This window comes from Rhinolophus ferrumequinum, chromosome 24 (assembly GCF_004115265.2).
Source record: "Rhinolophus ferrumequinum isolate MPI-CBG mRhiFer1 chromosome 24, mRhiFer1_v1.p, whole genome shotgun sequence".
NCBI classification, from domain to species: domain Eukaryota; kingdom Metazoa; phylum Chordata; class Mammalia; order Chiroptera; family Rhinolophidae; genus Rhinolophus; species Rhinolophus ferrumequinum.
This window is the reverse complement of record NC_046307.1, coordinates 8,248,662-8,270,357: the sequence shown is the minus strand read 5'-3', so window position 1 is coordinate 8,270,357 and position 21,696 is coordinate 8,248,662. Positions and strand designations below refer to the sequence as shown.

The window sequence follows — 21,696 nt, the reverse complement described above, 5'->3', positions numbered from 1 at the left end:
TAAAAGTGTCCTCCTCAGAGAGACCTTCCCACTCCCTCATTTCATTGTTTAGTTCTTATTCAGAATACTACTCTGAAATTACCTTGTTTACTTAGTTACTGTCTCTTCATACAGAAAGTTAGCTCTGTCTCTTTTGTTTGCTTTGGATCCCCAGTGCTTAGACCAAGGGCACTTAAACATTTGTGGAATGAATTAGTTTCTTAATCATATATATATATATATACTTTAAAAAATATTGTACTGCTGAAACATATTGGCCACTGATATTCTCAGATATATATTCTGCTGATTACTTTCTTTTTTCTACATAAAGACCACTTATTTTATAGTTATATTCTAGCTGCAAATCAGTAGGAGTTGGTAGCCGCTTAAGAGACAATTTGATTTTTATGCTTAAATTCTCAAAAAAGTATTTTTATCTAACCTTCCAACCACATACCAGTCATTTCCTGACACATTTGTCAGAGAATTGCATTCCATGGTACAAAACTTCTCATCCTGGAGGGGGAGTGGGTGAATGAGTGGGGGTGCTGAAAATTTATAAGACCAGTTTAATCCAAACCCTGATAAATTTTGGCTCCTTGGGTTTATTAAGACTGTAAGGTCATTATGAGCAATGTTTTTCTTCTTTGGAAAGCTGTTTCCATCCTATCAAACCCATTTGTTACAATTCCACATTTCCTCTCTCCCTCCATACCTACACATTCATATTGAACCTAAATCCTAAGCCTCCTATCGCTAATTCTGCGATGGGGCTAATTCCCAGTGTCAGGGAGGGTTCAAGGAACTAGTCACAAACTCTGAGAGCAGCTGCCTGCAGGTCGAGGCCATCTATGCTGGGAGTCATGGCTGTGGCGGGTGTCTTGGCAGGGTCCTTCACCAGACCCCATGAGCCGGCCCAGCGCGTCAAGCTCTGAGTCCACACTTTTCGCGGCCCGACGCGGGCGGGCCTGTGGCCACGGGCTCAAAGTCCAGCCTTGTCCCAGCCGCACCGGTAACCCTCGTGCGCCTTTAGCGGCTCCGGGGAACACTGGACTGCGCCAGGCGCCGGAGGGAGGTGCGAAGCCACAGGGGCTGAGAGGGGACGACGAGGGAGGGTTGGCGGTCCGTGGTGCTCTAAGCATCTCGTTTTGTTGAGGTTGCGCAGAGCAGAAGGCTTCTGCATTCCAAAGTCCCTGACGTTGTCCCTGCGCTACCCCGCTGTAGCCTCAGATAGCAGCGGACAGCGTCTCGGAGGACCCGGACCTGAGGGCGTTCCCGCCTGGCTTCCCCGGCCACCCCACCCCTCCACTCGCTTCCGCGCACGCCCCGCCCCGAGAGCCGCCACGTGAGGAAATCCACTCGCCAGCCTATGGGCGCCTGCTCCGCCCCACGCCCCCACCCTGCCCCCTGCTCCGCGCGCCGCCACGTGACGCGGCTCACCGCCAGCCAATCAACGCCGGCTTTGCCTCGCGCCCCGCCCCGCGCGCCGTGGCCGTTTGAAGTGACTAATTTCTGTCATATGACTGAGGCGCCCATGGGGGTGGCGGGGCGGCTCTAGGAGCGGGGGCCTAGTAAGCGCCCTGAGGCGAGACCCCGGCTTGGCTGTGGCCAGCATGGCTCCTACTCTGTTCCAGAAGCTCTTCAGCAAGAGAAACGGGTTGGGCGCGCCTGGTCGGGACGCGCGGGACCCGGATTGCGTGTTCAGGTAGGGCGCTGCGGGGCGGGGGGCGCGGAGCCGACGGCCTTGTGGCTCCGGGTTCCAGACATGCTGGGGCCTTCGGTGTCCACGGCCGCGCGGCAGCGCCGCGCCGGGACCCGGACCCGGGCCGCGGTCGGGAGGGGCCAGGCAGCTGCGGACCTGCGCTGGAGGTTTGCAGCGAGGTCCTCTCCCCACCCCCCACCCCCCATGCCCCTTCCCCCTCCTCCGGGTCGGTTTGTTTACGTCCTGCTCAGCAGCCACGCGCGGGTTTGCCCCTCTGGAGCGAGCACGGCGGCCTGAGCGTAGGGTCCCCACGCCTTTCTGGTGGCCGGGAGAGTTGGGCGCGGGCTGGATTGGACCTCAGCCGCCGTCCTCCGGGCCGAGTTCTTCCCTCCTCCCCGTGACCAGTCGCCCTCTGGGTGCTCCATTCCAGCTTGGTTGGTGGTGTGGAGAGAGCTGCACGTTTTGGCCAACCTTCATGAGTGTAGAGAAGGCTGGAGGAGCGAGTGGGCAAGGTGCCGTTCTTTCAGGATTCTGGAAACTAAAATTGGAGGTGTGCGGTTACCAGACCAAGCGGCCTTACTGTAATATTATTGAAGGAAAAATGTGAAGCCTAAAAGATTATGGTTACTACTGACCGGACTGAAGCAGGACCAAATACAAATGAAGCGTGGCGGTAGAATTGACCAAAGAACCATCCCCTTGGAACTGTTACTACAGAAGTCTTAAAAAATTGAAAACGATAGCAAAATAAATTTAAAAATTGAAAACGATAGCAAATATTTGGTGTCATTACAGTTTTTGTTAATTTTTTATTGCAGTATCTGTTGCTGGTAGAAAAACTTTAAAATTATAAGACTTAATATAATGTAAACCAGAATTCAAGGTAAAATTTAGTCGTCAAGCTGCATTTGAAAAGATTGTCTTTCAAACAGCCTTCATACTTGTTGCGTTGTGGAAACTTACATTTATATAGCTAGGCTCAATGTCAAATCACTCATACTTGGTAGGACAGCAGAGAGCTATCAAAGTTTTGCAGTCGTAGTAGGAAAAAATGAGAATCTGTTAAATTTTGCAACAGGCAAAAGTGAGAAATGACTGTACTTCACTGGTTTAAAAAGTTTTGGTATTAAAATTATTCACCCACTCTTGCTAATGCAGGTCACATTAGTTAACATTCAGTAATACATGTGGAATTGAAGTAATAAATGGAAAGTAATTTAAGTAACTTATGAGGAAGAAAACTCAGTTGTGAACATCTTGGAAAAGTGCTCAGTAAAAGATAGTTTGTAGGTTTTTGTCTTTCCCACTGGGAAATAAATGTCTTGCCATGCTCATCTAATGACTTTCTTTAAACATTTCTTTTGGAAAAATGAAAGTGCAGTCTAGATAATACTACATCCAGCTCCAGTGAATTGAGTCAGTAGAAAGCAGGTTCAGGAGGGATATTTAAAAGGTGACAATTGTAAAGGCTTTCTATTTCTGGGCAAAGATTGATTTGGGGTACTCAAGTTACCAGAGGTCTCAAGTCATTCATGTGAAAAAACATTTTCGTGTCTATTTAAAAAAATGTTAAGTCTACTATATAGTTGTGTAATACTACCTTAGAGTTGCCAAAGCACTTTCTCATTTGTTATCTCGTGCTATTTCACAACAACCTTGGGAGATAGGACAAGTAGCAGTATAGATAACTATATGATCCTTTTTCCAGTGGAAGTAAGAATTAAGTGTAAGTCCAGTAACTGCAGTACGTATAAACTGATTGCTTTAAAAATAAAATTCTTGAAAAAATTTTAATTTGGTGAAGAAGGTCATTCCATAGTTAAATATCTGTAGGACAATTCACGTTTTGTTCAAAAAATAATTTTCCATATTTTTGTTTTAGTCCTAATGCATGAACATTTGCTCTTGTTGTTTGTAGCAGGAACTCATAACTTTTTGCTTCAATTTCTTAATTGGTCTTTCTACCATCACACTTGCTTTTCTCCAGACCACTTTCAACACTTCATCCTTTAAAAAAATGCAAATTCTGATTAAGATCAGCTGGCAAAATGGTATAGAATTTAACATTTTCTTTACAATTATTTTAAGAATTCAAAGAGATAAGTTATGTAAAGTACTTAATGTAGTGCTTAGCACAAGGCTTTCAGGAACCAGAAGTTACTATGATGATCTCCCAGTAAGTTACATGTAAACCATTCAGGTTAGGCCCAAACTCCTTAAAGTGTCCCTGTATGGTATGGCTTTTGCAAGTCGTTAGCCTTGATTTTTTTTTAATTTTCATAAGGTCATTTTTTTTAAACATAGACATTTTATTATTACACTTAAGAGGATTAACAGACATTTTAATTATTATTTAAGTCTATATTCAAATTTTCCCGATTGTCTCAAAATGCCTTTTTACAGTAGGTTTGTTTGAATCAGAACCTTAAGAGTCTGTATATTGCATTTGCAGTTACATTGCTTGAGTAATTTATAACATCTCCCTCCCCCTTTTAAATATGTTTTGTAGTTGGAACTGGGTTATTTTTCTTGTAAAATTTCCCACATTCTCCATTTGGCTGTTTGCTTTCTTATAGTTTTCTTTAATGCACTGGTTCCCAGCAATGTTTTAACAAGCCCCCTCCAGGTGATTCCGATGCTCAAGTTTGAGAACCACTGCTTTGTAACCTATTCTCTCTTTCCTGAAAACTGGTGGATACTTTATTAGATTCAAGTTCAGTTTTGTTTTTTTTTTAAATAAAAATATTCCATAGATGTTGCTGTGCACTTCCTATCCATCAGAGTTACATAATGTCTGGTTCTCACACTTTAGTGATGCTAAGACTGATTACTGATTTCAGGTGGTATCAACATTATTCTACATTATAAAATTATTTTTTTTTCACTAATGGTTTTACTGTCTTTTGTTGATTTTTGCCTGAATTCGTTATCTTGTTAGGGGTTTTGAAATGGTGATATCCTGAATCTTTAATTCTTTCTGTATTTCCTGGAAGAACTTTCTCTTACCACCTATTTGGTTACTGTTTGCTATAGGAAAGGCAGCATAAAAGTTTGATTGTTTCCCTTTATCATTTTTCAGAATAATTTATGAGTTGTTCAGGGAAGGTTTTCATTTTAATTATCATTTTATTAGTATCATGATAAGCTCTTGGAGTTTAATGTGTTTTAATCCGTTATAGTCAAATTGTCCATTTTTGGCCATTGGGAGACTTCAGATAAACTTATGTGCCTTTTTGATGTGATCGCATTTGTCTGATAACTTCTTGCTTCCTTTGGCCTTGTCTTAATTCCCTCTCCCTCTCTTACGATTTTATCACCTTGGACTTGTTTTAGGTTCTGGGATGTGTCATGCTATGCTGTTCCCTGTTTCTTGGCATAGTGTTCCATACCTTTTTGTTTAGCTTTTTTTGCTGTGATCGTCTGTGCTTATCCTAATTATCCTAATTCCAGGAAGCCTTTTCTGATTTCTCCCAGACTGTCAGGTTTCACTGGAATTTCTTCCATAGCTTACTGCATTTCCATTCCCTCTGTGACATTTATCACAGTTGTCATTACTTGTCCTCATCTCTCTTCTTTGCTTTCTTAAGCGCTCTCTTCAGCTTCAAGGTGTATTTTGGAGTTAGAACCCTGTAGAGCCACCTGATGAGTTGTCTGTGGGGAACAGATACCTAGATTTCTGGCTGGAGCACTTAGATGGACACCATTTTCCCAGGGAGAGAATATAGTACTGTGGAGGTTTACCTTGAACATCCTATCAGAAGTAGCGGTCCTCTTCCCTGTTTTCTATCAGGACACACTGTTTATATCCTTCATAGCCCTTTTTACAACTTATCTGTCTCCCACAAGTTCATACTGTGCCAGTGTATAGCACAGGGCCTGAGCATATACTTAGTAAATATTTGTAGAATTAATATATGAAATAATTTTGAGGGCAGAGGGAGAGAATCAAAAGTTCTATTCTGGACATTTGGTTTAATTTTAATTGCCAATGAGATACCCACTCAGAGATGTCCGGTTGGCAATTTAAGAAAGTAAATCTGAAGTTCACAGTAAAGGTTGGGACTGGAGATAGGAATTTGGGCTTATTGTCAGTATTAAAACTAAGGGAATGGATGAGCTTATCTAGGAAAAGGGTGTAGATCGAGAATTGGAAATAACAGGGCTTTGCCCTGAGAAATCTATAATATGTCGATGTGGGAGAGGAAAGTCTACAGTGAAAGAATGGCAAGAGAGATGGGGGGAAGCCAGGGGTGTGTGGTGTTAGTAAAGCTCAGAAAGGGAAGTGTTTCAAAATGATGGAATGATGAACTGTTTTGTATGCTGATGGCTGACAGGTGTTATGAGATGAGAAACAGAAAAGTATTTATTGGCTTTATCAAGTTAGAGATAATTGGTGACCTTAGTGTTTTCTTTCTTTTTTTTTTCTTTTGAGGGTGGTGTGTTCGGGGGAGTAAGTGAGATAGATGTGGAATAAGTGAGAGGTGAGGAAATGGCTTCATTACTTCCTAAAGTTTTCTGTTTCTGTAGGAGAAACAATCTGTAGTGCTGAGTTGTTTTTTCACTCTTACTAGTCTGATTTTATCTCACATTTTGAGCTTCTGAAGTTCTTAAAGCTAGCTTGTTAATATTGTCAGTATCTGTAAGAATTTATTTTTTTCAATGTGATTTTTATAAAAATTTGCTACATTCACAAGGGTTATTATTTTTAAAATACTACCCTATGTAACTTCTGCCTTTTAATCTTAGAAACAATAGTTACAATATTCTTTACAGAGAATCCTGTGGGATCATATTTTTCTTATTAAAGTGGGAAGTTGAGAATTGTAAGTAATTACATACCAACAATCTATTGTATCAGTATTTGGTCCTATGAGTCTAATTTTGCAGTAAGAAATGCAAATATTATATTTTATTGTTAATTTGATTTGCTTTCCCATCTCTAAGTAGTATTAGATTTTTTTAGAACCATGTTTTTTGAAAGAAAATAGGTGGAAAATATAACTTCAATATTTAGTTTATAAAACTTAGACATTTCCTACTAATATAATAATTATTGTCTTAAATCCTGCTGCATTTAAATTATCTTTTAGGAAAAACTTGTTTAAAAAAACTCCCTATATAAATTGTAACAGAACCTTCTTTATAAGTCATGCTTACACGGTCCTCTCGTCCTGTTCCTGGCACTGCCATTCTCTTCCAAGTTGAAAATCAGAGGATCATTTTTTACTCCCTTTGCTCTCTGATTGCCACATTTGGTCATTTGCTCAATTCTGTTGATTCAAATTCTGCAGTATCTTAGTTTTTGCCATTTTTCACTGTCATCTCATTTAGACCTTGAATTCTTTTCATGAAAATTTGCCATAACTTTCCCACTTCTGTGTGTTCCCCTCTACACCATTCTACTAAATTGATTTTTCTAAACCATAATTCTGATCAAACTACTCAGAAATTTCCATTGACTTCCTGTAGCTTAATAGGGGATTGCTTTGTGCCAAGCACTGTTCTAAGTGTTTTACACATTAATTCTCACAATAGCTTGATAAAGTAGGTCTGATTATCCCTATTTTATAAATGTAATGGAGGCACAGAGAAGCTAAGAACCTTGCTTCAGGTCACATTGTAAGTGATGAAATTAAGATTTGAACGAACATTTGAGTTCCAGAGCCTTTGTTTTTTACAAAGTTCAAACTCCTCAATTATGCTACAATTCATTCTCCTCTAGAATTGTAGTTTAAGTGTGATGGATCTGAGTTCAGATCGCTGCCCCAATAGCTTTTGCATGTATAACCATGGGAAGCAGTATCATGTCATTAAAGGTTGGGTGCATTTGTTGCATGTCTGAATGGGGGAGTGGAGGGTGGAGATACACTCCCAAGTGTTCACGGCACCTACTAGTTGTTTTGAAGATTAAATGGCACGAGAGGCACTCAAATGTTAGAATTCCTTCCCAAACCTCCTTACCCCTCTGTTTATCCTCTCCAGTCTTCTAATTTTTCCTTTAGCTGTGGGTTCTGAGTCAGACTATTTGATGTTTTGTGAGGATAATCTGGTTCCTGTGTTTGCATACAACTTGGAATAATACAGCTTCAACACATCTTTCTTTATAGTTCTAATAAAACTATGTGTATTTCTCCATCGTGGCAGTTATATCTTGTGCTTGTTTATGAATCTATATTCCTCACTAGATTGTAAGTTCCATAAGGGCACAGCCTTTGTCTAAGTTGTTCAGTGTTGTATTCCTGGTGCTTGGTTGACAGAAGGCATTCAGTACATATTTGGTGAATGAATGAATAAAATCAGTCAGTGAATTGAAAAAAATTTAGTTTATTTAGCAAAGATATTTCTGTTTTGGGTTATTTGCCTAAAGCAATTATTCACTCAATGAGTAGTTCAAGCAGGTTTTTATTTGGCATCAGTGTTTATCACTGATGAAAATTTTATAGTTATTTTGATTTTTATTAAGACAGAAAGGGTGGTCTGATTTACCAGAAAAGGGTTATATCCTCCATTTATATTCCTTATAACACCTCATACTTTCCCTTCTTACTACTTAACACATTCAGTGTGTGTGTGTGTGTGTGTGTGTGTATGTATGTGTATGTATATGTATGTGTGTGTGTGTATACACTGATGTCTTCCCTGACGTAGTCAGTATTTGCTGAATGGATGCAAGATTGAATAAGTGAACTAATGTACTCTTTTTGGTAGTGGGAATTTATTTCAAGAACACAGCAGATTTGGGGGTACCATGGGATTCCTTTCCCATTCGAGCATTTTGGGTCCCAAGACTCTATAGATTGTGAAGCTGACTTTATGGGGAACTGGAATAACAGTTTAACCTAGCTCTTTGGGACACAGTCAGAGCTCTCGGGACCTGCTTCCTTGTACTAACGCGGCCCAGTATAGAGTATCGCTTGATACAGCAGCATTTTATTCCAAGTCACTCCGGAGGTGGTTTGCCACTGTCATGTGCTTTTAGTCCTTCCTAGTCAAATCCTAATGGTTAAAGTGGCAGAGTTGATTTCAAGAGCATGTGAGACAATGAGCCATTTCAGTTTATACAGTTCTGATCTCATTTGTAGGATGCAGCTGGCAGGTTCTGCAGCTTTTGGCCTGCTTTTTCCCTACTCTGTTGTGGTCTATTATATAATTTTTAAAGATTTACATTTACATTATGAAGGTGAATAAAATGAAGGCGTGATATGACTCTCACAAATAGTAGGGATTTTGTATTTTTGTACTAATTTTGAATAACGCCTAGTTAAACATATGGTACACATTTATAAGATTCAGAAATACAATAGAAATTATTTGTGAATAATTTAAATATTTTAAATTTTTTTCAAAGGAATACCTGAATATAAGTTAAGCATAATACAGTAAAATCCCATGTTAATGCCCCGGCTATGACATGGTTGGCTCCTGGGCCCTTGGAATACCTGACTGACTAGCTAGGCCCGAGCATCACTTGTGATAATGTGACTCTTCAAATGTAACACGTTGAATTTTTTGCCCCTAGCCCAACAGCACTATGGTAGGCATTTACTTATAGTAAAACCCTCATGATCCTAGAGGCAACTGCTTTTTCAATTATTTTTCTGTTTATTTGAGCATTTACTTTTATATTTTTAAATAGTATGAATGGACTATTTTTTAAAAAATTGGTCTTAGACATTATGTATTAATTTTCTGTATTGGTAAAGATTTAGATCTTAAACATACACATATATGCACAAGACATTCACACATACCCTTCCCTTTTCCCTTCATTCTTCCAGTATTACAATTTTTGGTTACCTTAAGTGATCAAGATTAGCTATATTATTGTATTGTAAATGTTCACTACTGAGCCAAGTATATTTATGTTTTCTTGTATTTTTCTTGGCGTTAACTGCCTTTTCTTTGTTTTGTTTGTTTTCTTTTAAATCTTTGCCAGGTATTTGTAGATGCTTCAACAGCTCCATAAAATACCTCTCAAAACAACTTATCTCTGAGTTAAAACTATCAGATAATCGATTAAGTCATATGTTTTCCTCCTTCCTGTCTTCTTGTGGAGCCTCCTGCCTGTCCCGTCTCTAGCTTGCCCTATAGTCTGTTCCACAGCATCCTCAGGAGGCTTCCTTTGCCTTCTTCCTGGGAATTCCTTTGACCTTTTCTTTTGTTTTTAGGATCTCTTGTTGACTGGCTTCTGTGACTTTTTTCTCCTTGGATTATTCCCTTGTTTTGCATACCCCTCCAGGAGCTTCCTGAGAATGAGTGGTTGGTTGGGAGATAAATTTTTCAAGACTTTGCAAGTCTGAAAATGTCTTTATTTTTATGTTTGGTTGACAATTTGATAGATATACAATTCAATGTTGAGAATCATTTTAACTCAGAAATTTGAAGGCTTTGCTCTATTGTCTTCTGGCTTCCAAGTATGGCTGCTGAGAAGGTCAAAGTTGTAACTTCCAACCCCCAGGAAGCGTTTGAAATTCTCAATTTTGTCTTTATTTTTTTCTGAAATTTCACAGTGATGTACTTAGTTTTTAAAAAAAATTATTTGCTAATATTTGGTGGACTTTTCAATCTGGAGACATTTTAGTTTGGGAAATTTTCTTAAATGATCTCTTTGATAATTTCATCACTTCTTTCTGAAACTTGATTAGTAAAGTCCTCCAGGGGAGCTTCCTGTAGTGATCTTTCAAGTTTCTTGATTTTTTTCCCCCTTCCCAATTTCTCTCATCTTTCTATCCTACTTCTGGGATATTTCATCAACATTACTTTTGGGTGAATTTTTATGTGTATTTTTATTTCAGCTATCATATTTTTAATTTCCAAGAGTTCATATTATTTTTCTTAATCTTGTTTTCAGCCATCTGTGTCTCAACCTCTTTCACTGAAGTCTCTAATGACCTTGAGGCTGGTGCTTCTTTGACAGTTTCCCAAGAGAAGAAACATTTTATCTGTATGAGGGGTGAGAGGAAGAGAAGATAGGGAAAGCCAACTTCACATCCTGTGAAGGATGGGCTTTTTGTTCCTGTCCTCTCCTCCACCTTCCAAAGTGCTGTATGTTTCCAAGGCCTTTGGCTTCTCAGGGATTCTGAGGGGACAAATCTTTCAGTTGCTCATTGACACCCCCCATGTAGTAACAGTTAGGTTGCATCTGCTTCTGTTTTTGAAAAATCAGTTGCTACTTTTCATCTTTCAAATATTTATTGAAATCTTTTTATCTTTGAACATTTTATTCTCGTATTCCCTTTCTCTTAAAGGTGTGTGTGTGTGTGTGTGTGTGTGTGTGTGTGTGTATTCATTTACTGTCATTTTGACAGGATTTGAATGTATCAGTGTACCTTGCTTAACCTGGATTTCCTGAAAAATTTTAAAGCTTTTTAATATGAAAAATTTTAAACAGAGAATACTATAACAACACCCAGCTTTAACAGTTATCAACATTTTGGTTTTTGTGTTTGTTTCTTCCTCTTCCCCCAGCTAATTTTAAATATTAATGCTGTTATTTTTTGTTGTTGTTGGAATACTTTAAAGCAGATTGTAAACATCCTGTCATTTCATTTGTGACTACTTGAGTATGAATCGCTAAAAGATTACTATTATCTCTAAAAATGAACAATGATTCCTTAATATTTTGTATTCAGCCATGATCAGTTTTCCGTGATTATCTAAGAAATGTCTTTTTGGAGTTGGATGTTTGAAGTAGAATCCTGATAAGGTTCACATATTCATTTGTCTGTAGAATATTCCATATTTTGTATTTGAACTGGTTTCTTCCTCACTGTGTCCTTTATCTTATTCCTCACTCCGCTTTATTTTCTTTAAATTGGGAGTTAGATTTAGGGACTTGATTGGATTTTGATCCTGCTTTTTGTGTGCGTTGTTTGTGTGTGTGCTGGGGTAGAGGTGTGGGGGGTGGGAGGGAGTGGGGGTGGGGGTGGGGGTGGTGTTGCCACCTAAGACTACTTCATAAGTGTTCTATATACTTCTTCTTGCCTTTTACCAGGAAGCACATAACTCCTGGTGGTCCCACTTTTAATGGTGCTAAGATTGATCAGTGGGCTCAGGTGGTGTTGGCCTGATCCCTCCAGTTTAGTTGCCCATCAACTTTGTACTTAATGGTGTTAGCATCTATTGATGATGATTTGCTAGATTATTTCAGTGATTCTCAAACTTTAATATGCATCAGAATCACTGAGAGGGTCAGTAAAAACATAAAAGTGTTGGCCTCTATCCCCAAGAATTTATATTTGTAACAAATTGTTAGTGTTGAACCACTGTATTGTTTCACTAAAGGTTGGAAAATCAGATGATCTACTACTTATGACTTCTTGTAAAGGAAAGGAAGTATAAGTGTTTTGTTTACCAATATTCAAAATAGTGATTTGGTGTTCTAGCAACCTTAAAGGTGACCAGTGAGGTTTTTTTGTTTTTTGTTTTGGTGGTGGTTTGTCTTCTTAATATTTGATTCAGTTCATTGCATTCATTAAATTTTCTGGTGAACTGTCTTTGGCCACTGGGAGTCCTTTCAGATTGGCTTGGAGTTTTAATTATTTTTAAAATAATGTTAGTAGTGTTTCTGGCACGACAGTATGCTATTCCAGGCATATTTAGGCTGAGACCTGGCATCAGTCATTTTCCCCAGTGATCACAGTTCCTTTTGGTAGGAATGGTGTTTAGTGACCTCTCTGTACCCTAGAGGTATTTCTTGCCACAGGTTGTCTTATTTCTAGATCCTTTCAGAGGACAAAACTAAGAGATATGTTTTGTTTTTCTTCCAGAAATGTAAATGTTAATACGATTTGCAAATCAAATTAAATTTTAAAGTGTTTTTATTTAACATTTTTGAGTTTATATTTTCATCTTTTATGCTGAAAATCCAACAATAATTGTGACATTATTGTTACAATTACTTAATTGGTTAATTTTACAGCATATATATTAGTTCCAAAATAACACTACCAGTATTGTTACTAGCTATAATACTATTGAATGCAGTTTGAGGTTTCTTGGAGGTGCTTTGCTTTGCTTCCCCTTTTTTTCCCTTTCCTCCCTTCTCGTCTCCCTCTCCATAGTATATCCTAGCCTATCCTGGCTACTATACAGTCTGTTGTATCTATTCTAGTAGAGACACTTACATGTGTGACCAGGAGATGTACACAAAAATGTTAAGAGGGGCTGGAATGATATCATTCCTGGGCTGTAGTGTGGAGGCTTCTAAGTCCTGACCAACCCTGGTTCTTCACCATGTGGCTTGGTATAGTGTGGCTTGTCTCCTGTTTTTAGGGAACTGTGAGTATACACTTCTTTTGTGACAGTCATATCCATGTCTGTGTTTTACCATCATACAAGTCCTGGGTTCATTTTAAAACAGTATAATTTTATGAGTTTTGATGTTATTCACCTGTGTAACAAGCCCTGCAATCGAGATATAGGACTTTGCATCACCCCCCAAAATTCCCTTGTATCCCTTTGTAGTTGGTAACCAACCCCCACTTCTCCTAATTCCCAGACAATTTCTGACCTGCTTTCTGTCACTATAGATTAATTTTGCCTATTCTAAAATGTCATGTAAATGAAACCCTTACAATATGTACTCTTTTGTATCTTGTTTCTTTCACTCAGCAGAATGTTTTTGAGATTCATCCATGTTTCTGCTTGTTTCAGTAGCTGATGCTTTTTGTGGAAGACCAGTATTCCATCATGTTGGTTTATTAAATTTTGTTTATCCGTACATCAGTAGATGGATATTTGGATTATTTCTAGTGTGTGGGGCTGCTATGTATAAAGCTGCTATGGACATTCAGTATAAGTCTTTGTATGAACATGTTTCCATTTCTGTTGGGTAGATACCTAAGAGTGGAATTGCTGGGTTGTAAGCAAGCATATGTTTACCTTTATAAGAAACTGCCAAACTGTTTTTCCAAAGTTTTTGCACCATTTTACTTTCTCACTGGCAATGTATGATAATTCCAGTTATCACCAACCCTTGGTATTTGTCTTTTTAATTTTAGCAATTGTAGTGGGTGTATAGTGGCATCTCATTGTAGTTTATTGGCCTTTCCCTCTTGCCTAGTGATGTTCAGCCTATTTTTTTATGCTTTTTGGCTGTTCATACATCTTTTTTTAAAAGTGTCCAAATATTTTGCCCATTTTATTTTTTTTATTTTATTATTTTTTGTTTTTAAAGGGGAACAGGACTTTATTGGGGAACAGTGTGTACTTCCAGGCCTTTTTGTTTTCCAAGTCAAGTTGTTGTCCTTTCAATCTTAGTTGTGAAGGGTGCCATTCAGCTTCAAGTTGTTGTCCTTTCAGTCTTAGTTGTGGAGGGTGCAGATCAGCTCCAAGTCCAGTTGCCGTTGCTAGTTGCAGGGGGCACAGCCCACCATCCCTTGCGGGAGTCGAAACCGGCAACCTTGTGGTTGAGAGCCGGTGCTCCAACCAACTGGGCCATCTGGGAGGCAGCTCAGCTCAAGGTGCCGTGTTCAATCCTAGTTGCAGGGGGCGGAGCCCACCATCGCTTGTGGGACTCGACGAATTGAACTGGCAACCTTGTGGTTGAGAGCCCACTGGCCCATGTGGGAATCGAACCGGCAGCCTTCGGAGTTAGGAGCACGGAGCTCTAACCACGTGAGCCACCGGGCGGGCCCTATTTTGCCCATTTTAAAATTGGATTATTTCTTGTTATGAGTTGCAAGACTTTTTTTTTTTTTTTTTTTTTTTTACATATTTTGGATAAAGGTTCTTTGTTGTATGTATGCATTGCTAATTTTCTCCAGTCTCTGGCTTGCCTCTATTTTTTATTGGTGTCTTTTTCAAAGATCAGAAGTCTTAAATTTGATCAAGTTTATTACAGTTAAAAATTTTTATAGTTTTTTTCGTGTGTGTGTGTGTGTGTGTGTGTGTGTTGTAACTAAATTTTGTCCTACCCTATGATCAAGATTTCTCCTGTTTTCTTTTAGAGATTTCATAGTTTTTGAGCTTTTATGTTTAGGTCTATGACTCGTTTTGAGTTAATTTTTATATATGGAATTGAGATAGTGTTGAGCTTACTTTTTTCCGTGAGTGTCTAGTTTATCCATTTGTTGAGATTTACCTTTTGACTTTTGCATGATTAGAATGTTTTAACATGTATCTCTTTTATATTGATACGTTGTAGTTCAGAGAGGATTTCCCAGTGAGCAATAATAAATGCTATCCACCATTTACTTGAAGTAGTATTATGTATGTTTTTGAAATGTAGAAAGAGAAATTATGAGATTTTATTCTAATAATCAGCCAAAGTGCAATGCCCTGTGCATAATATGCTTAGTAAATAAGAATATTTGCTTTGGGACTGAGCCTCAGCTGTACATAAAAACTGAAAATATTTTTATTTAGCAGTCTAGGGAGTGAAAAAACAATAGAAAACTGCTTTTTGTATAATTTTCAATCTCCCCAAAGTTGAATCCAGTGGCAGATTCTGTCTATATATTTAACAAGAGAACATATATTTGGTAATATGTGAGAATCAGACTTCACTTGGACCTCTTTAAAATCCTTCAGATTTACCTCCCTGGAACTAATTCTCAGTCTTCTAGCATGACTTTTGATATATAGCCTTAGTTACCAATCACTAATTATACTCTCCTATTTTCTCATTTGACCTCTTATTCATCCTTTGAGACAAGTAGTGTCAGTTTAGTTTTGCATACGCAGAAGATAAAACTTAATGTCATTAAACATCTTTCTCCACAAGTGACATAAACAACAAAATTCACAGAAGACATTTTTAAATGGCCTTTAAACATTTTGAATGATATTTAACCTCAATAATTAAAAATACAAATAAAGATAATTTACTAAGCTGTCAGTCTGACAAATATTAGAAAGAGTAGTATGGCAAAAAAAGTGGTGAAGCAAGCCCTGTTTTGTGATTGTGCAAGTGTATATGAGTACAGCTTTTGAAGAGCATCATTTATGCAAAGGTAATCTTATAGGCATATTCTGATACTCATTGAAGCGTTATTTGAAGCTATTTCAATTTAAATTATTACTGTATCCATAATTATGAAAGTTAGTCAATAAATTATGATACAGCAGGTCCTTGAATGATGTCATTTCATTACAACGTTGATGAGATACCCTAGGAACTTAATTCTTATATATGTAATTTGCATAGTGTAAAAGTGGTTTTGTTACATTGTTTCCCTTAAAGCTGCAGAGCTGTATATACATTGGAATACTGTGTAGCTATTAAATAGAATATGGTAACTGTATTTCCTGGTAGAGATTTCCACATACATGAAGTTAAAGTTGCAGGGTGGTATGGAATATGAGCTTTCTTTTATAAATGTATGCACGTTACTTCTAGTAACATGTTTATTTGAACAGGTATAGGAAAAAGTCAACAAGGAAACAAAAGTATTGAGAGTGGTTACTTCTGGGGAGAAAGATTGGCAAGATAGGGTTTTTCACATTTTATACTTATTGTTTATATTCCCTTGGCAGTAAAGTCTTTTGCTTGTATAATTTTAGAAGATATAAATATGAAAAATATAACTTGCTCTAGATAACACAAATGATATTGGCAGAGCTAGAACTTGGAATTATCAGACCCCAAGGGAGAAATTTTTGAGAGAAATATTTATAGTATAATATGAATTTTAACTGATTTGCAGTAGAAAAACATTTAAATTTCTTATTTTTAAAATTTACGTACCGTAAAATTCCCTTTTGTCTTATGAGAGTTTTCTTTCCTTTCTGATTTTTTTTTTTTTTTGTACCCCTGTATTCATAGCAGCGCTGCTTACGATAGCCAAGCCATGGAAGCAACCAAAATGCTCCTCAGTAGACAGTTGGTTAAAGATGTGGTACATGTGTACAAGGGAACATGACTCAGCCATTAAAAAAAAAGTGATGTCTTATTCTTTGCAACAACATGGATGGACCTGGAGGGTATTATGCTCTGTGTAATAAGCTAGACACACAGAAAGAAATACCGCATGATCTCACTTATATGTGGAATCTAAAGAACAAAACAAGCAAAAACAGAAACAAATTTATAGATACAGAGAACAAACTGGTGGTTACTAGATGGGAGGGGGGTTGGGGAACTGGGTGAAAAAGGTGAAGGGATTAAAGAAGTGCAAATTGGTAGTTACAAAATAGCCACAGGTATGTTAAAGTACACTATAGGGAATTAAAAAAAAAATTTACATACAGTAAAATTCCCTTTTGTCTTATGAGGGTACTTTTTTATTAAATCTTTTTTTATTGTAAAATACATAACATAAAATTTACCATTTTAACCACTTTTAAGTGTACACTTCTGTGGCGTTAAATACATTTATATTGTTGTGCAAGCATCACCACCACCCATCTCCAGAAGTTTTTCATCTTCCCCATTAAACACTAACTCCCATACTTCTTCCTCTCCCAGCCCCTGGTTAACCACCATTCTACTTTCTGTCTCGGTGAACTTGAATACTTGTTAACATCATGCAAGAAAAATCATATATTTGTCCTTTTGTGACTGACTTACTTAATGTTTTCAAGGTTCATCTAAAATGTAGCATGTATCAAATTTTCCATTGCATGTGTATAGTACATTTTGTTTCCCCTTCACCCATCAATGGACACTTAGGTTGCTTCCACCTTTTAGGCTATTGTGAATAATGCTGTGAACATGCGTGTATTGACTGATATCTGTTCGATTCTCTGCTTTCATTTCTGGACATATACTCAAAAGTGGAATTACTGGATATCATGGTAATTCTACATTTAATATTTTCAGAAATTGCCTGTCATACCATTTTCTATAGCAGCTGCATCATTTTACATTCCCACCAGCAAGGTACATGTGTTACAATTTCTCCACATTCTTGCCAACATTTCTCTTCCCCTCTTCCCCCTCCCCCCCTCCCCCCTCTATTCCTCTACCCCTTTCCCCCTCTTCCATTCTCTTCCTTTCTCCCCTCCCCTCCTCTTCTCCCTTCCAATGAACATTTTTGTATGAGTTTTTGAGAAGATATGTACACATTTCTGCTGAATAGGTACCTGGGATTGAATTTATAGGTCATAAGGTGTGTATATGTTCAGCTTTACTAGATTTTGCCACATTGTTTTCCAAATTGGTTTTACCAGTTTTTACTCTACCGGTCATGTATGAGACCCTTTTTGATGTACTCTGGTTAGCACAATAAATGACAGACATACAGAAGATGCCAGTTGCTGAGTGAATAATGGCATAGATTCTGGCCTTCAGTGTGCCGTGATCCCAATGACATCTCTCTCAGCTCTGGCAATTGGGAAGTGGTTAGTTACCCATTAGGGGTTGCCCTTTCCTGTGCTGGTTGACAAGGTCTCCCTTCTTGCCAACACAGCAGCTTCTGGGCTCTGTACACAGGCCAGGTTTGCACTTTCTTTAGTGAGTTTATCTTGACACAACTATCAAAGTCATATGTCACTAACTACCATGTTTCCCCGAAAATAAGACCTAGCTGGACAATCAGCTCTAATGCGTCTTTTGGAGCAAAGATTAATATAAGACCCGGTCTTATTTTACTATAATATTTGCTCCAAAAGATGCATTAGCGCTGATTGTTCGGCTAAGTATTATTTTCAATGAAACACGGCATGATTTCAAAGCTTGCTGAAATTGTTTTTAAGCTTTGTCATTCAAACAAGACCTGCCAGTCAAAGGAAAATCTGTTTTTCCTTTTATGCTTTGACTGTATTTTTACAGAGGGATGGAAGTCTTTTTTTTAAAAATATGTTTGATTGGTTCAGGTATTCTGCATATTTCTTAAATGTTAAGCATGTTAAAGACAGACGCTATGCCCTCCCTGTTCTTTTAAAAGCACATTACGGTTGTGTCATCATCATTATCACCATGTTGCTTATGTATGAAGTTTCATGTAATGTGTATATATATATATATATATATATATGTGTGTGTAAAACACGTATTGACATGAAAAGAATATAACATAAAGTTAACCATTTTGAAGTAAATAATTCAGTGGCACTTAATACATGCATAGTGTTATGCAACCACCACCTCTATCTATTTATAACTAGTTCCAAAACATTTCCATGACTTCAAAGTCCTCCTCCTTCCCTTCCCCCTCAGTCCCTGGCAACCATCAATCTGTATTCTGTCTCTTTGGATTTATCTATTTTAGATATTTCATATAAATAGAATCATATAATATGCGACCTTTAGTGTCTGGCTTCTTTTACTCAGTTTTCAAGGTTCATCCATATTGTAGCATGGTTCTGTATTTCGTTCTTTTTTATGGCTGAGTAATATTTCATTGTCTATATATGCCACAGTTTGTTTATCCATTCACTCATTGATGGACAGTTTGGTTGTTTCCACCTTTTGGCCATTGTGAATAGTGTTGCTAAGAACACGCCAATACATGTACTTATTTTCAGTCCTAACACAGCCACCACCACCTATACTGAGCAATTCGAAGGCCCCAAAGAATTCCCCCGTGCTATCTTCTGCAATCAGACCCTTCTCCTCCTCCTAACTACTGACAACCACTAGCTCTTCTCTGGCTTTATAGCAGTGTAAGGAGTGTCTCAACTGTGTAGTCTGGCTTCCTTAAGAGTATGTGATGAGTTCCTTAGGAGTTAAATTTTTAGAATTAGAGACAATGTTTTTAGAAGCCAGGGACTAGAAATACTTCAGATGCATTTACTGAATTCAGTTTTCCAACTTGCTAACAATGCTAAGAACTAAACTAAAATTACTAGCATAAAATTCTGCACTTACCTAGAGAGCAGGCAGAGATAACTCAAGAATGCCATCTTAAAATATTTTATAAATTCAGTGTGGAGTTATTAGATTAGATGAGTATTTTATTTTTTTAATGAACTGTTTCTTATCCTTACTCTTTTATTTGTGTATGAAAGATGCTTTGGGATTTTGTTTTCTTCCTGTCCAAACATTCAGTTAAATATATACTGATATGTTTACATATTAATTTTAAAAGCTCAGAGGAAAGATTATTCAGTGTTCTGAAAACATAGCATGCACAATAAAATAACTGTTTGCCAGGGGGAAAAAAGCCCTGTTGTCTTCTAGTACCAGTTGGTATTACGTAGGTTTGTTTGGTGTCTCATATCTTATTTATAGTAGTTTGGAACTGGAAACTGGATACTAAACAAACACTAATGTTCCACTGTAGTTTAACTATGCATTAGAGTCTTTCTTTGATCATAATTATTTTTACTTGCACACACACTTCTGTGAAACTAAGAACTTCTGAGACACTTGCAGATTACTTGAGTCCAGTCCCTTCTCTATACCTTAATACAGAATCGATATGTAGCACATCTGAATGTACTCATTTGTTTAGATGACATTTATGAAAGTTTTGTAATATCATTAATAAGTTACGAATTAATAGAAGATATTTAATGATCCTCAGGAGTTTCTGAGAGAGAGCATGAGAAAACATTTGTCAGTCTTGTCTGTCTTGCTATAGAAGCTTCCCAGCCTCCTTGTTAAGCAGAGGCTTTTGTTGGGAGGACTCTCAGATGCAATGACTGTGTTTCTTAAATTATTTCAGATATGTACTAAACATTCTAGGGCTCTAAGAAATTCCAAGTGTTGAAAAATCATATTACTAGATAATTTTAATTGTGTGTTTTCCTTTTCTTGATATTTAGCCGTTGTTTAACCTTGCTTACCTCCTTCAACATGCAGACCTGTGTTGGGACGGTTTCGTTTTATACTGGGAGTGACCTTTATTAGTTGGCTAGATTACTCCTTCATAATAACAAAGAGCCTTTGTGAATGAAGTCTCCAAAATCTTACAGAAAATAATGGGAAAGTATGAAATAAAAAAAATTAGACATCAGGTGGTAGCTCTCAAAAGTAGATCTTAAAATTAGAGCTCTTAAAAATCTATAACCAGAAGGTAAGAGAGGAGGGGGGTGGTAGAAGAGGGAAAAAGGGGGTCAAGTATATGATGATGGAAGGAGAACTGACTCTGGGTGGTGAGCACACAGTGTGCTATATAGATTATGTATTGCGGAATTGTACACTTGAAACCTATATAATTTTACTAAGAAATGTCACCTCAATAAATTTAATAAATAAAAAAAATAAAATAAAAAATAAAAGTTTGGAAACCTTAAGAAAAAAGTCTATAACCAAAAACATTTTTTTAGAGGTAACAAGATGTCGTATCTGATATACTGCCTTTACCCTATTTGGAAAATAAAGACTATTTTGACTTCGTTTTAAGAATGCCTAGGGGGCGGCCGGATTGCTCAGCTGGTTAGAGCAGAGCTGGGAGCAATAGGGCTGCCGGTTCGATTCCCACATGGGCCAGTGAGCTGCGCCCTCCACAACTAGATTGAAGACAATGAGCTGCCGCTGAGCTTCGGCTGGATGGCTCAGTTGGTTAGAGTGGGAGCTCTCAACAACAAGGTTGCCGGTTCAATTCCCACATGGGATGGTGGGCTGCGCCCCCTGCAACTAAGATTGAAAACAGCGCCTGGACTTTGGAGCTGAGCTGCGCCCTCCACAACTAGATTGAAGGACAACGACTTGGAGCTGATGGGACCTGGAGAAACACACTGTTCCTCAATATTCCCCAATTTTTTTAAAAAAAAAGTAACTTAAAAAAAAAAGAAAGCCTAGGAGTTAAGTAATTGATTTCAAACGTGTTGGTTCATTCATTTGGTAAGCACACTTTCGGTCTGTCTCTGTCTCTCTGTCTCTCTGTCTCTCTCTCTGTCTCTGTCTCTGTCTCTCTTTTTCTTTTTCTTCTTGACACTGTGCTGGGCCTGTGGAGAAGAATAAAATCCTTAGGGGTAGGGGTTCTCATTTTTCTTGCCAAGTGCCTGTTTAGCAGCCTGATTAATAGACCTCAGAAAAATGTTTCTAAACACTTAAAATACATAGGATTATAAAGAAAACATTGAAATAGTCGTCAAAATGTTAAATTTGCGATATGATAACATACTACATATTAACTCATTAACTGTTAAGAGGTAGCAGTGGATCTAATATTGTCATTTTG

The 21,696-nt window shown here is 37.8% G+C and overlaps 1 protein-coding gene across 2 annotated transcripts in view; it reads left to right on the top strand.

The window, feature by feature from the left end:
* The first annotated feature begins 1,505 nt into the window (after window positions 1-1,505).
* Window positions 1,506-21,696, top strand: part of FNIP1 (folliculin interacting protein 1) — a 110,530-nt gene continuing 90,339 nt past the window's right edge. Inside the window, exon 1 of one of the 2 annotated variants that reach the window (XM_033096377.1) lies at window positions 1,506-1,687. In XM_033096377.1, the coding sequence (XP_032952268.1) occupies window positions 1,596-1,687 (92 nt within the window). In that variant the 5' untranslated portion in view covers window positions 1,506-1,595. The remainder of the gene's footprint in view (window positions 1,688-21,696) is intronic. The other variant, XM_033096378.1, reaches the window with a different exon arrangement.